Consider the following 16,985-nt stretch of genomic DNA (forward strand, 5'->3'; position numbering starts at 1 on the left):
TGTTAAATTATTGTTTTTTTTTCTTTTTTTTTTTTCTGATTCTGGCTTTGGTTTAGAACTAGAACCTTTAGCCACGTAATTGTATAACTTATCACTACGTCAGGGGAGTAATGTGTAGTGTGTGTGTTGAGTAAGTGTCTTGTTACTTTGCAAAGTCGACGTCATTGTCTTTGCAAAGAGACGCTAATTGTTTCCGAACGTCTGCGGTCCCTCTGGTGAGTACCGATCCCACAAGGACAGAAACTATTTTTCATTTATTAATTTATAATTATTGTTTTCAAATTATGTTTTATTTATTTAGTCTATATTTTAACAACAGTTTATTTTTTCACCATATTCACTTTCCCTGCCCTATCCTTGATTGGTCTTGTATGGTAGGTTTAATTAGGCGTTAATTTTAAGAAATGTTAAGAAATGTTGCTGGCTAAATGGGCACAGCTCATAAAGGCCATAAAAGAAGAAAAAAAAATAAACAAACAAACATCTTACATAACCTTATATCGGACAATGTCAGTTTGACACTTATAGGCCGTTTCAAGACTTTGACGTTTATGACACTAATATGAAACCTGGGAGGCAAACATTGAAATTATTTATATTTGTACTGCATTGAGTTTTTTGAGTTTTTTACGTTTAATAGTTTTTTTATAAAATAGTTATTGTTGTTATAAAATAGTGGTTTATATAACAGTTTTTATACAATAGTTTAATAGTTGTAAAATAGTTTTTTTTTAGTTGTATTTTCCGAACGTTTTGCTGTTGACACTGTGTAGCTTTTAGCTGTTGAAGTTCTTTAACGACTTTATTTAGTTTTAAGCAGTGAATAAATAAACCTGAGTGAATATTTTCAAAAGCTGTTGGTATGTAGATCTATTTTCCCTCAAGGGGTATGAGTTAACCTACAGCAGAAAAGGTTTTCCAAGGGCAACTAACATGGACATAGTTACTTATTTAGGGCTTATTAATAGTTTCTGCACAGGTCAACAAATGAAGGCATTTAAGAGTTTAAATTCTTACAAATATTTTGAGGCAGGATTTGTATATAATTGTGGAGCTATTAGAATAAATAATTTCACCATAGAGGTTGGTAATGTAAGTTTATATTTTATTAGCTCTAATAAGGCATGGTTCAGCTCAGATATCTTCAAAAATTGCCTTTTTAAAGAATTTGTACCTGCAGTGAAAACATTTCAAGAGAAGACACTGGGAATACTGCCGGAAGAGGTGAAATGTTTTTTGATTTTAGACAATTCTCCTCCCTGTGAAAATATTCTATGATCAAAACATGGCAACTTTAGTTGTATGTTTTTGCCAAAAAATACATTGCTCATTCAACCTATGGATCCGGAAATTATTTTAGCAACTAATCGAATATATCGCAGAAAGTTTTTAGATGAAGTAATTACAGTAGAACCCCATAAATTCGAACCCCGCTAATCTGAACTTTCGGCAAATCCGAACCAACGGAAAGTAAAAAAATTTAAAAATTCGAGACAAAAACTTAAAAACATATTTATTATACAGAGTAAAGCTAGAAAATTAGACAATGTAGGATTAATAGGACTTTTGACATTTAAAATTTCTTAAAAATAAATATTGTACTTTAATATATAGGTTTATAAAGGTTAAACACAAACTTACTTTGGTTCTCTCATAGTCAACTTGAGTCCAAAAATATTGTCCACACTCTTGCGAGAACGTTTGGCTACTCAAAATCGCAATGAAAGCTTTGAACTACTAGTTAAGGCTAACTTTCGGATAATCCGAACTTTTCGGAATCCGAACAGGCTGTCTCCCCAATTAGTTCGGATTTGCGGGGTTCTACTGTATATGATGAAGATAACGCAGAAGATACAAGAGGGCAGCATACCTTGCAAAACTTAACTCTTACAATTTAAAATCAACAATTTGACAAATTTGCTACAGCATGGAAAGGGCAAACATTAAAAAAGTGGTTGGAAGAATTTGTTTGATGGCCATACATTATATTTAGGAGGGAAGTTCCTGATTTCTGTAGTGTAATACATAATAATGCCGAAGAGGAAGTAACCCTCACCGCTGGACTCCACTTGCGATTTGTAGTCCCGAAGATTGAACACATTGTTTCAAATACAAGTCAATCCATGATTATTTAGTCGCAAATAGATTGACTTGTATAGGGCTTTTCATTCACAGTAATTTGTTTCGAGCTTCTATCATATTTCGTATAATCCGTGTATATTAATGTTATACATGGATTATATGACATTTGACAGAGGCTCGAAACAAATGACAATCGATGAAAAGCCCTATTTGAAATAATGTGTTCAATCTTCATGACTACAAATCGCAAGTGGAGTCCGGTGCTAACACCAAAACATTCCATGTATGTTCCTAGAAGGTACACACGGGACATTGAAAAAATTCCTGGAATCTCCCCAAAAGCACAATAACGTTCCCTGAACATCCCAGGAAAATTATGTGTCAGCATTTTAAACATTCCCTGAATCCACGAATTTTCTTGGTCATTCAAAGTATATTTTTTAGACATTCCTTGGATATACCAGAAATATATCCCTTGCTGATGTGACAGTACCTCCTATCTGTTTTTTCATGAGTTTTGTAGGAGAGGCGAAAAACTTTTTTAAGGTCACATCCTGTTTTCATATGTAAGTTTTGACTTGTTTTGTAGTAAATAGATAGTGTAATTTACTACAAAACAAGTCAAAAAATATCATATGAAACAGGTGGTGACCCTAAAACAAGTTTTTAGTCTCTCTTACAAAACACATAAAAAACAGAGAGGATGTATTGTCACATCACCGACGATATGTGGCCATACCAAATAATATATCCTTGATAAATATAAACATTTTTATTGCACAAAATCTTTTCATACATTTTTAATGTAGTTTACTGATATTCCTACATATTTTTAAAAAAATGTGCCACATTTGCTTTGTAATCATTTCTTTTGCCTTTCGTAGCCACATATTCCATTCCCTTCCTAGTTTTTTTGTACACCACTTCTCTCAGCTGATTCTAAAAAAAATTAAAATGGTAATTTTTCTATCCTTTACAATTAACAATCAGAAGAAATATTATTTACAGATAATGATATGCATAATAATAATAGGTTGGTTCTAGCAACAGTTTCAAACAGTGTGAAATCATCAGCTAATAGTGGACCAGCGCGAATAGAGGGGATAGCACTGGTGACTGTATTATGTCCTCTCACTGACCAACTGTTTGCTGACGGTTTTTGACTAGTTTGACTGTTTGCTAGAACAAACCTAATAATAATGAATATTTTGTATTTTGACAATGACATCTGATGTGGAAGTCAAATCATTAATAAACTTATTTTTTCAAGTTAACTTTCACATGCGTGTCTTAAAATTGTACTTTTAATACTTATATCATAAATAACTATTAAAACTATCTTAAGAGGAAACAGTATCGATCAACAGGTAGCGAAAACGCGTTCCAAGATTGCAGCTGTAATTTTGAATATTTTTCGAGATATTTGGCACACAGATTCGTAATATAATAAAGAATGGCGGTACAGAGCCCAATTTGAAAATTATATTAATATGTGGAAATTACTCTGTAATTAAATACAATATAAAAAAAAACGAGCTTGTACCGCCATTAAGAAGAACAAAAAAATACACTTTCTTCAAATAAACTTTTTTATCCGATGCCTAGATTTTCTGTTATTTTGAAACTACTAAAATTTTGTATTTCATTAATAGTTCCAAAATGACACAAAATCTAGGCATCGGATAAAAAAGTTTATTTGAAGAAAGTATATTTTTTTGTTCTTCTTAATGGCGGTACAGGCTCGTTTTTTAAATATTGTATAATTACAGAGTAGTTTCCACATATTAATATATTTTTCAAATTGGGCTCTGTACCGCCATTCTTTATTATATTACGAATATGTGTGCCAAATATCTCGAAAAAATATTTAAAATTACAGCGGCAATCTTGGAACGCGTTTTGGCTACCTGTTGATCGCTACTGTATCACCTTAAAACATAGTCATTTGCTAAACCAGTATATTTTACTCTACTACTACTCTACTAGCTACCTCATTTTCCACTGTTTCTAAAGACTTGTTTACATGGGTAGAGTTTTGAGGGGAGTAGAGTAGCAATAGTACTCTACCAAAAATGGCTTGATACCATTCACATGAGGAGAGTACAAGTATAGTACTGATGCTAATATAGTGAAACCGATTTTTGTATTTTTAAACACTCTTGATTATAAGTGCACCTTAAATTTTTAATTTTTTGCTTGAGCTCGTTTACTCCAAAGCCCCCCTTGCCATTCTTTCAACGATTTCATCCTCCGCAGCTTGCTGCATACTTTTATTTCTGTAGTATACACTACCTAAATTCCATAAACACTGGTATTCGCCGTATTATAGCTCTACAAGTTTTAAAGTTTCATCTTCGGTGAACTTCATTTTCACTATTTACACAAAACATAATTCCAGCCAGAATGACAGTGCCCCCATGTACTCTCCTACCTACTCTACTCTGCCCTAATTGAGCGTATTCCATGGGTAGAGTGCGCAGCCGAGTAGACATTTTGGCAGTGGTGGTGGTCATAGAGTCGTTACTTTGCCATATGTTGCTAGTCACTCTACTTTAACTCCTACTATACACTCTACTAGCTATTCTACTGTGCTGAGCATTTTTACAGGTAGAGTTACTCTACTCTATCAAGTACTTGCATCATTACTCTACCGGTGTAAACAAGTCTTAAATCTACTGAAGTAACAGTAACCTACAACCATTAATGAAAAATGTCTAAAATCATTTACCCACCTAGTATTTGTAGAATTTAAGACAGTCCAGTGCCTTATAAATAATTTCAATATGAATATTTTTTCTTTTAATTCTCCTTTGATACACTCCATTTTAGATTTTGGGGAACTTATTTCATTGTGTTTATAGCCCATATTTATTGAAGGAACCCAATCTGGATTGTTATTATCGATTAAGTCGGCTGGTTTTCCTATAAGATTAAAATGTTAACATCTTCAAAAATCGTTACTGTTGTAATTGTAACTTACCAGATATAAAATGATTACAGCAGACAGGACAGGAGAATTTTCATTTCGCTAGTAAAACATTTACATTGTATTGCATTTAACCATTGTTGTCTCTCAGATGATACCTTATTTAGTTCAGTTTAAAAGTGAACTTTATCTTGACTTTATCACGATTACTTTGCATTTTACACTTCAAAACACAACACCAATGAAGCATATTATCTTTCTAAATTAATACTTCCAGAGAAAATGTAAAATTAATCTTTGTACAACACAAAATTACAAAGAAATACAACTAAAATTATCTAAAACACATTAAGAACAGATAGAATAACATTTATCTTTTACTCCTAGTAGCCATATTGATTTAATTTTGACAGCATGTTGGAACGGCCTATAGTAAAGAAGTTATCTTTGTTTCACACTCTTAAAGCTATAGCAGCTTTGGTAAATAAATATGTGTTTTTAATTTGGCAGCAGCGCTGTCCTGCCAAACTTGACGGTAGCGAAAAAACTAATATGTATATGCTTCTTTTAATGAGCATTTTTCAGTGCATCACAAATAGAAAAAAAGGTAAGTCAGTGATAATATACATTTTAGTGACATGACATTTTAGTTAAATCTGACAGATGTCACATTTTATTTGCAATTTGGCATAAAAACAAATCAATTGTGTTTATTGCATTTATAAAATGGTATTTTCTTTGATTTTTATAGTCTTATAAATTGTACAGATTATATTCGTAGATATCTTATATAATTCGTAAATAATTTTTTTTTCGAGTATAGCGCCATCTATTGAGAACTAGAATAAATGTTATAAATGTCACTGATGAAATGTAATCACCGACGTGCGTTTTTTTCTCTCACATACAATTTAATGCGTTAGAATGAAGTCGAAAAACTGTGACGCACTGAAAGATGCTCATGAGAAAAATCATATATGAGGAAATATTTGTTGAATTTGTTTGCCGTTAAGTTTGTACCGGTGGGTTATGATGTCATTAAATCTATGACGTGCATTCCTAATTGTTTGACTTACATACTAAATTCACAATTAAGATGCAGTAGAAGTAAACAAACTAAGACACGTTAACTGCTACAAGGACCACTCCTGAATTATGATTTACAATGTATAAACTTTGTAAATCACCATTTTAGTCCTGTCGCCAGGGGGGTACAACGGCCTTCTTAATTCAGATGGACTTACCCAAGTTTTTTTATGTATTTTGGACCGTAGAACACGAATTTTTTGGGTAACAGTTGATCCGGATGTCGAAAAGATTGTTATAAACAAAGAAGTTGAGGAATTACATAACAGCGATTTCTCGCAAAACAAAACAATTTTTTGTATTTTTTGGGTCATTCTAACCAAAAAATGTTCCTACAAGTTTTTTCGTAGGATGCATAGTTTTCGAGATAAACGCGGTTGAACTTTCAAAAAATCGAAAAATTGCAATTTTCGAAGTCGAATAACCTTTGAATAAAAAATAAAATAGCAATTCTGCTTACCTCCTTTAAAAGTTTAAGTCAAATTTTATCTGTTTTGAATATTTGCATTGCTTAAAATTTATTTTTTGATTGTTAAAAAAAGCTATACACACATAGTGTTTCCCGTGCCTAATACATGCGTTTTAATGCATGCTACGTAGAAATAGCCCTGCTTGCACTTTTACCTCCTCTACCTACTCATTCGATTTTAAATGAGAAATCATTGAAAACATCACTCAAGCACTAGGTGTTTATAGCTTTGTTTTAACAATAAAATAATAAATTTTTAGCAATACAAATAATTAAAACCGATATAATTTGACTTGAACTTTCAAATGCGGTAAGCAGAATTGCTATTTTATTTTTTAATCAAAAGTTATTCGGGTTCAAAAATTGCAATTTTTCGATTTTCTGAAAGTTCAACCGCGTTTATCTCGAAAACTATGCATCCTACGAAAAAATTTGTAGGAACATTTTTTGGTTAGAATGGCCCAAAAAATACAAAAAATGTTTTCTTTTGCAAGAAATCGCTGTTATGTGATTCCTCAACTTCTTGGTTTATAACAATCTTATCGACATCCGGTTCAACTGTTACCCAAAAAATTCGTGTTCTACAGGTCAAAATACATAAAAAAACTTGGGTAAGTCCATCTGAATACAGGAGGCCGTTGTACCCCCCCTGGCGACAGGACTATTTGGGATTTACAATGTAGATACATTGTAAATCATGATTCAGGAGTGCTCCTTGTAACAGTTTGTTTACTTCTACTGCATCTTGATTGTGAATTTAGTATAGTTTAATAGTAATTTAGACATCATTAAGGGATTCCAAAACAAAGTATTAAGGAGCATTGTCAAAGCTCCTTGGTACTATAGGAATAGTGACCTCCATAGGGACCTAGACTGTTAGTGGATACTGTTAAAAAGACCATTAAAAATTTGCCAAGAGTCACGAACAACGACTTCTTCAACACGTCAATGTTGAGGCCATTCAGCTCCTCGACAACACGGACCTAGCTAAAAGACTCAAGAAGAAGAAACCCTTCGAGTTAGTTAAGTGAAAAGTAGTGCACGGTGCAAGTGATGGTACAGGTTAATATGTGTGCAATAAATTAACAAAACCTAAGGGGTACTAGTGAGTTTGTCCTTAGTCTTAAGTTTTTAGTAGGTAGTAATTTAGGTTAGAAGTAAGTTGCTCATTGATCATATTATTTGATTAGAATGTAATGTTCTTAAGCATCTTATTGGTGTCTACTAAATAAAAAAATACTGTATTAAATATGCGACTATATTTATTAAATTTTCTGTTAATTGTTTTTATTTTTTACTTACTAACTGATTATTTACTTCGGTTTTAAATAATAGTAATTAATAATCACTGACTAATTACTTTGAATGATAAATAATGCTATTGCGGCATACAACTAGAATAATATCTATTCGATCAATAGACCAGGGCATTTATGAAAATGTAAATCAATTTTTTAAATACATCACCCATACCTATTGATTTGGTTATGCTGACGACTGGACCCTTGCAACAAGCCACCAATCTTACAAAAATCACTCTCATGAATGACCTATGCATCCTCAGCGAATACCTAAAGAAATGGTGACTACAACCCAGTACTACAAAAACTGAAGTATCAGCTTTTCATCTCAACAACAGGCTGGGAAACAGAGAATTGCGAGTTATTTTAGTGACAAACTGTTGAAACACAATAAATACCCGAAATACCTTGAGGTTACCTACTCTAGACAGAACGCTCACATTCAGGGAACACCTGACGAAGACAGCAGTAAAACTGAAAACACGCAACAACATAATACAGAAACTCTGCGGCACTACATGGGGGTCCACAGCATCAATTCAAAATATTAATTTATACATATATGTAATACACAATATTATGTTACAATTAGTTTTCACTATACAATATACAGTTTATATAATGTACTTACCGTTGTACGTCATTATCTATGTCAGAGATCTAAGTTGACATTGTTGCCAAAGTATAAAAAAAATCCTAAATCCAATTTAAAACAAATAGATCACATTATTATTGTAAACTTGGATTATATAACAAAACAAATTAATATTCATTGTAAATAAATAAAAACATTAGAAATAGAAACTAGTTATAGTCTTACCTTAAATAAATATAAAAACAATAAATATAATAAAACAAATATTTAGAGTAAAAAATAAAAACAAATCTAAAGTGTCAATATCGCAACTGTCAAATAAATGTTACCAATTTATGCCAAAATGTGACCTTCCTTCGATTATAGTTACAGTGTGTTCCGAACAAATTAATGTGCTTCATAAAAAAGCTTTATAATACATTTCTACAAATTAAACGAAACGTATTATTATGTATTTCTTTAAGTTAACATTAACAGAAATCTTCAAATATTATTTCTAAGCGTATATAATAAAATATGTCTATGGGCCATTCCACGAGCATACGCCTGTTTTGGATTACTTCGACAACGAATATTTTAATGTGCAAAATAAGAAGAATGAAAGTAAATTGCAAATTACATTGTTGTTTATTGGAATAATTATTAGCGCCATTTACTTTCGTACTTCTTATGTTGCACAGTAAAATATTCGTTGTCGAAGTAATCCAAAACAGGCGTATGTTCGTGGAATGGCCCATAGTGGCTGTTATTACAGTGTACTTGGCAAAAGGATTCTAAAAAAGAACACACCTACCGCCTAAATATTTCGTGTTGGTATCATCTGACGTCATGGGCTATGACGCGGATGACGTGCAACGGTAAGTAAATTAGATAAATTGTATATACGTTATAAATCTATCAGTATAATTAACAAAAACAAATTAGCTGTTGCTGTTCGTAGAACTTTTTGATCGATCGCTTAAATTACATAGTTATTATACATAGTTATTATACTTAAGCACAAGTAACAGTATTTAGGCTGATATTGGCACTTAACCCGTTTGAGTTTCTATACCCTAACTGATTGTTAGGTTTAGAGTGCAATATCCTTCCCCGTAAACCAGTCAATATTAAAAAATAATTTACATAGTACAAACAACTAATTGAAAATTTATAAAGTATTACTTAAGTTAGGTGAATCGCAACTGTTCCACCCTATGCAGTCAATGATAGCAGTGGGAACTCCAATTTTATAAATCTATAAGCGCAATGAAAAATTATTTAAGTAAGTGATGTTCCTATTATTGTATGTCTAATTGTGGGTTAATCAGTATTTACCTGTACTCTAGCTATACCTCCTGCAACTCCTGCTGCTCTAATACATGTTTTGCTTTAATTTTGTTTTAAAGGGCATTTGTGGTAATTGGTGGCTCCTGAGGGTGGATGTGATTGTTGTAAGACGTATCTTAGCTGAAGCTAACAGATAAGGTCACTTAAGCGGTGGAATCGCATAACGTGGGACAGCTGCTATTCAATCCATTGTTAAAGACATAATTAAAAGACAAACAATGTACATGGGACAAAATTAAATATTTGGTAAACAAGAACCGCCGTCAAACGACTGAACATGAAAATAAGAAAAAAAAATTTAATCCAAATTTAACAGTCCATGTGCTATTCCTCTGTCTATAAGAGTTCTTGCGACCGTACCTCGACTCCCGCTCATGGTCGGGATTACTCCTCCAGAACTTTCGTCCAAAGGCTGAATGTATCGAAGCCCCCACTTCAGGCATAACTGCACGCAGCTGTTCTTAATGCACGGCGGTATCTTTAAAATTTCCGAAACGATGTCGTTGCACCTCAGCTAGACACCCCTATCTTTAAACACTCTAGGCAGTACCTGGATGGTGGTGCCCGGCCAACGCGCAACGGCGGCCTCTCGGAACCTCTGGTTGTAATAGACGACCCTCTTATTTTGAAACAGTTTAGGTAAAGTGATATTTGATCATTCCCAGCTTACCTATACATCAACCATCGTGATTACGTCCCCCCGACGGACGATAATGTCCGATTTAGAGAGTTATCCTCTCCCAGTGGACCACGGGACATTGTTGCAAGACATGTGATAAGGACTCTACACTGTTGCACCCTGCTATGCAGAATAGTTGTTCAGCCGGATTCGACATTAATCCCGCAGTCGGTAGATTGTTGGTGCGCAAATGAACGGCCTTCGCCAAATCTCTTCCGGTCCAGCCGTACGGGTTACGACTTATCCAATTTCTGCTGGCGGGATTCTCAGATGAATATTTCAGGCCAGCCAGCGTTGGTGCTCTGATTAATTTTTCTGTCCATAGCTGGTCAACTGGAATGTTGCCAGCTATGGATCTCAGTCGTTCCATTAGCGACCGCGAGAGGTCAGAGCGGAGAACTTGTTGGCATGTTTCGTCACTGTCGGAGGCAAGTTTCATCAATCTCCGGAGGCAGACGGATGGGATGAAATGTCTGAGCTCCAGAATGCCCAGACCGCTGTCCCTCACCTTAGCATAAAGCGCCAAGTTGGGAATGTGAATGTTTAGGTGCAACAACCGCTTGACAAATAATTTTATCAAGCTGTCGGCAGACCTCAACACATCACTTGTCACTCTCGGATTCTGGAGCCTGTACATTAGTTTCGGGATAATAAAGTCTTTAACCTTCGGATGACCAAGCGGGGGAAATTTGTGACCCCAGCGTATGTTTTTCTTTAATAAATTCAAAAGTATTTTCAATTTTTAACTCATTATTTTTTTATTTGACTTTAATATCATTCTAGATATCCTCATATTTTGAAATAAAAAAAATTCCCTATATTTTACTAATAAAGAATATATTCTGAAGTTGATGTTTAGTAAAATAGCGTCTTTTATGTGTAATTCCAAGTAGTTTTACGCTAATGACGTCGACTTTGCAAAGTAACAAGACACTTACTCAACATACACACTACACATGACACTAATATTGATGTTGTGACTGGCTGAATGACATAAAGTCCATGCCATAAAAAAAATTAAAAAAAACCGCTCTTCCTATTCGATTCACCCATAAGGTCAGATAACCCAGGTCGAAGGTCAGCGACCATAAAAACCTCCTTAATATTATAATTATTATTATTTTGATGTCTTAATAAAATTAGAGATGACTCCAAAATTTGTATGCACTTTTGGAGACATTTTATGCACTGTAAATGCAGTTATGCATTACCGCCCATTTTTCTATTGTATACTTTTTCCCTGACGTCATTTCCAGTGGCGTAGCTAGGGTGGGACGGAGGGGGCAGTCCGCCCCGGTTGAGACCCTATCACAAAAGAATGAATCGTTAATTTGTAACTTTACTCACTTTACACTCAAAATAAAATTCGATATTAATTTGTGAACACACGAAACCGAGAAAAGTCAAGGTCAAAGAGGCATTTCTTAGATTTTTCCCGTTAAAAAGGAAAAAGCAGCTGATCAAAGTAACGCAGCTGGTATGAGCGGGGGACGTGGATGAATAAAAGCTATTATTAAAGCAAAAAAAGGCCATTTTCGTTGGATGTCTTGACCATTTAATTAATTAATGTGGCCAGCACTCTTTTGCACAAAATACATCTTGTGTAACATTATTTGGAACTGTAGAGGCAATTCTTTTCTGCTACCACTAGCTGCTGGGAAGTGCTTATTAAACACAGCAAAGCATATTTAAACGACTTTCCACAATGCGTTGAAGTGCTCACTATGCTGCAGTTAAAGTGTGGGCAGAACATTTTGATAGTTTTATTGCTGCAATTGTAGAATTGTATCATCAATAAGAAAATTTAGACACCAGATGTGCTGCACATAACCATATGCCCGATGTGTGTGGTTCTACATTTATTTGTTATTATTTCTTTTGGAATGATGTACAAAGAGATATAAATTTTTGGCAGATTAAATTGCAAAGTAAAGGCATAACTGTTGATCAATCAGCGATCGAAATAGGTGTACTTTATATTGAAGAAAAACGTGGTCATAGTATAGCTGAAGCAATAGATATCGCCACGAAAATATGAGGACGACGGCCTTCCTATCGAAAATATGAGGACTCGCATTTCGAGCCGAACTTTAAAAGGATATATAATGGAATATTTTGACCTATTCAATTTTGAACTTAAAACCAGTTCAAAGTTCATTCATGATGTGGCTTCATTGTTCGAGGTTGTGCAGACACACACTTTGCTTTTCACGAACAGTGAACAGTTGAAATTAGCTGTTTCAACATTTTGTAACTTTTACCATGAAGAGGTATCAGAAGCAGACCTCCTGCTAGAAATACCAACGCTCAGAAGACATTTACAAGCGGCCAATATTACAGCCTCTAAATATAAATGGTTAGCTGTAGATTTTTAAAAAATTCATTGTGGAATGGGATTTCATGGAATCCCTCCCAAACTTAATGGTCGCATTAAAATTGTATATGAGCACTTGTATATCGGTTGCTTCATGTGAGAGCAGGTTTAGTAATCTAAAATTAATCAATAATTACTTGCGGATAGTAATGGCGACAAAAAGGCTAAATAACGTCAGCTTGTTAACTATGATTCTTAATATTTTCATTATTCAAAATATACGTTTATCGGAATTTCGTTGATTTTACCAATCTTTATTTTTTGGATTTGGGGTGACACCATCGATTACCGCCCCGGGTGTCACCCATGTTAGCTACGCCACTGGTCATTCCCAAACACAATGTAAAAAGTTGTAAGTCGATAGGTGCTGTATTAATTTAAAAATAGATTTATTCCGGTGTTTTTTGTTCTAAATGCCCTGGTCTACAGGATCGCTATATTTGTACGCTTTGAATGTCAAGCGAATACAATACTAGTTTACCTAAAGTAAACTAATTTTTGTTATGTTATTATTGCGGCTATTTTCATTATACTCCTACGTGGTTTTGGAAAATTACTCTGTACGCTATGTATAATCAAGTGTATTGATCATGTGTACCAAAATTAATCCGTGGTTGCAGTGGATAGTATAACAAATAATAAAAATAAGTGCGGGTCCGACCGTTACTTGATGGAAGTTTATTTTATCTAGCAATACCATAGTGAAAAATTTTTGTTATCAATCATTTCATTGTGTGTGCACTTTGAAGTCTGTAACTGAATTGGTTGATGAGTGGGGATCAGTTTTGTCTCAAGTGCGCCATTCAGAATTATATCTGTATTTTTTATTTAATAACTTTCATAGTTTCTAATAAAGATGGGCAGGTTATGTGGTAAGGTCAGAGGAAAACAGAGTGTTAAAGACAGGATTTTTTGAGAGACCAGACACGGAAGGATATCAATAGGCTGTCCCAGAAAAAGATGAAATGATCATATTGAAGCCGATTTATCTAGAGTTGGTGTACAACAATATTGGAAATGGAAGCGCAAGTAGAAGAGAGATGACTATAGTGGATGCAGCAAAGACTCACCTGAGTTGTAAAGCCAGTCAAGAAGAAGAAAAAGAAGAAGAAGAAGAATAAGAAGAAGAAAAAGAGGAAGAAAAAGAGAAAGATTTTATGTGCAAATATTTATTGGATACTCCCAAATTACACAAAAATGACAACCATCAACTAGACATGTACAACTTAGTGCAGAGTTCAAGAATTCTGGAATTTCGATTGTTAATAAATAAAAAAAATAAATAAGCCAATTAATTGCAATACAGCCGATGCATAAGATGTCTTCCAAAAATTGTTACGGAAAAATTCTTAACATATAAAAAAACTCTTCTTCTTCTTCACGTGCCATAAGTATCAGAATAATCCGACGTTGGCAATCACCATTGCGAAGGCTTCTCGATCTTCTGCAATATGGAATAGTTGTCCTGCATTTGATATCTGACTCCATTCACGAATGTTTTTTAACCAAGAAACTTGTTTTCTTCCTACACCTCTACGGCCCTCTATTTTGCCTTTAAGGATCAGTTGTAACACCCTATATCGATTTCCCCTCACTATATGTCCCAGATAAGACATTTTTCGATGTTTAAAAGTCCTTAGCAGTTCTCTATCTTTGTTGACCTTCCTTAGTATTTCTTCATTAGTTTTTCTTGCTGTCCAGGGTATCTTCAGCATCCGCCTATGAATCCACATTTCCAGTGCTTCAATTCTGTTCATGATCGATACTTTTAGCGTCCACACTTCTGCACTATACAAAAGTACGCACCAAACATAGCACTTGACCTTTCTTTGTCTTAGTTCTAAACTGAGATGACTATTGCAAAGAAATGATTTCATTTTCGTAAAAGTAGTTTTAGTCATTGCTACTACTACAAACACTAAAAATTTGGTTTTGTTTGAGTTTATTTTAATGCCCATTTCCTCTACTACCTCGTGAATATGATCAAGCAGAATTTGAGACCTTCAATATTATCTGACAGAATTACTGTATCGTCTGCATATCTTATCACATTAAGTAGTTCTCCGTTGATTTTTATTCCATATGGCTGTCTCTCAAGTGCCTTTTTAAATAACTGGTCCGAGTAAACTTTAAACAATGTTGGTGACAAAATCCAACCTTGTCTGACTCCTCGTTGTATGGAGATTTCATCGGTGTAGTTATCTCCAATTTTGACCGTAGCATTTTGATTCCAAAAAAAACTCTTAATTAGTTGAAATATTGCTTGTTGGTTGCATAAAATAAAGTTAAATATCTTTATGACTCCTTAGCATCTTTCATGTTTATTTGTAATTAAGAAAAATGAGAAAAAATATTAAATTTCTAATATTTTAGTGCTGGGCAAATACTCAGAAAACTGACAATGTGGCTCTAACAAGATTTGAATTTCAAAGAGGTTCTGATTGGATGCCATTATTTGACAATACAGTCAGTGCTCCAAATAATTTCATAACAAATACTATTACGTATAAAATAAAAGAAGATACAGAAGAGGTAAGTAGTAATATTAGTTATGATTAACCATTTAGATGGGAAATAAGCCACAATTAAATTGAAAATAATTTTATTAAGGTTTCGACGCCCAAATTGGGTGCCGTTGTCAAAATACAAAATACCACTAAAAAAATGTTGTTGCTAAGTAAAAAACTTCTTCTAATAATTTATTTAATCTTATTTATATTGGCAATTCAGATGTATATTATACATTTTAAAGTAGAAGACTTTAAAATGATATCGCCAATATTTATGAGTTGCGTTCCTGGGACGACTTTACTAAAAGATACATTATTTACATAATTTACATACAAAGATACATACTTTACATTCGATTGCATAAAATCAATCTCAAATCAAGAATATCCGTCACAAAAAAATCATAGCATGTGATCTGTCTTTAAAAAGACAACCAAATGCAACGGTGACAGTAAAATTCTCGCGTTAGAGATTCCATAGTAAATCACGAGGGAAAACCAGGAAAAAATTTCGTTATACCATCCCGACATCGTTAGTATTTGGTTTTAAATTTAATTTACTTTCAAAAAACTGATACCAAATTCTGAATTTAATAAGTTTAAATTATAAATAATATTAATAATACATAGATATACAATAAGTAATACTAAAATATAAAATATGTACTAACTCGATATGTTATTGACTTACTAATCGTGGTATTTTCTTTCTATTGACTTTCTCTTTCAGTTTGGGTAACCACATCCTACTGCATTCTACCATATATTTTATTTTATAAAATTTAATCACCACATTCAACTGCATTTTACCCATACTGAAAGAGGAAGTCAATAGAAAGAAAATACCATGATTAGTAAGTCAATAACAAATCGAGTTAGTACATATTTTATATTTTAGTATTACTTATTGTATATCGATGTATTATTAATATTATTTATAATTTAAACATATTAAATTTAGAATTTGGTATTAGTTTTTTGGAAGTAAATTAAATGTAAGACCAAATACTAACGATGTCGGGATAGTATCACGAAGTTTTTTCGTGGTTATCCCTAGTGATTTACTATGGAATCTCTAACACGAGAATTTTACTGTCACCGTTGCATTTGGTTGTCTTTTTAAAGACAGATCACATGCTATGATTTTTTTGTGACGGATATTCTTGAGTTGGGATTGATTTCATGTAATCGAATGAACTATCTTTTAGTAAAGTCGTCGCAGGAACGCAATTCATAAATATTGGCGATATCATTTTAAAGTCTTTTACTTGAAAATGTATAATATACGTCTGAATTACCAACATAAATGAGATAGATTAAATAAATTATTAGCAGAATTTTTTTATTTAGCAACATCACTTTTGTTTAATTTATTAGTATTTTGTATTTTGACAACGGCACCCGATTTGGGCGTCGAAACGTTAATAAAATTATTTTTTAAATTTATTTATTTCCCATCTAAATAGTTAATCATAAAAATGTCACAAGGAAATAGCTTCAGAACAACATTAATATTAGTTACTATAGCATGTTTATAGAACTGACAGTTCGGTGGATCTTCCTCACTATAAGTCGAACCCTCTTATTGGAATAGCTTTTGTGGCAACCAAAAGTATTCCTATAACCGGGATATT

At 33.3% G+C, this 16,985-nt stretch overlaps 1 protein-coding gene and 1 long non-coding RNA gene across 2 annotated transcripts in view; one reads left to right on the forward strand and one right to left on the reverse strand.

Moving 5' to 3' along the window:
- The window catches only part of LOC114343886 (coiled-coil and C2 domain-containing protein 2A), a 217,388-nt gene that overhangs the window by 189,422 nt on the left and 10,981 nt on the right, over nucleotides 1-16,985 (forward strand). Inside the window, exon 12 of the mRNA XM_050647533.1 lies at nucleotides 15,215-15,373. Coding sequence (XP_050503490.1) covers nucleotides 15,215-15,373 — 159 coding nt within the window. The remainder of the gene's footprint in view (nucleotides 1-15,214; nucleotides 15,374-16,985) is intronic.
- LOC126881304 (uncharacterized) lies at nucleotides 2,935-5,320 on the reverse strand. The gene is made up of 3 exons (XR_007696788.1): nucleotides 5,063-5,320; nucleotides 4,815-5,004; nucleotides 2,935-3,021 (listed from the first exon to the last, which is right to left on the reverse strand). It is a non-coding gene; the product is annotated as an uncharacterized LOC126881304 (long non-coding RNA).

Source organism: Diabrotica virgifera, chromosome 3, assembly GCF_917563875.1.
Source record: "Diabrotica virgifera virgifera chromosome 3, PGI_DIABVI_V3a".
NCBI lineage: Eukaryota > Metazoa > Arthropoda > Insecta > Coleoptera > Chrysomelidae > Diabrotica > Diabrotica virgifera.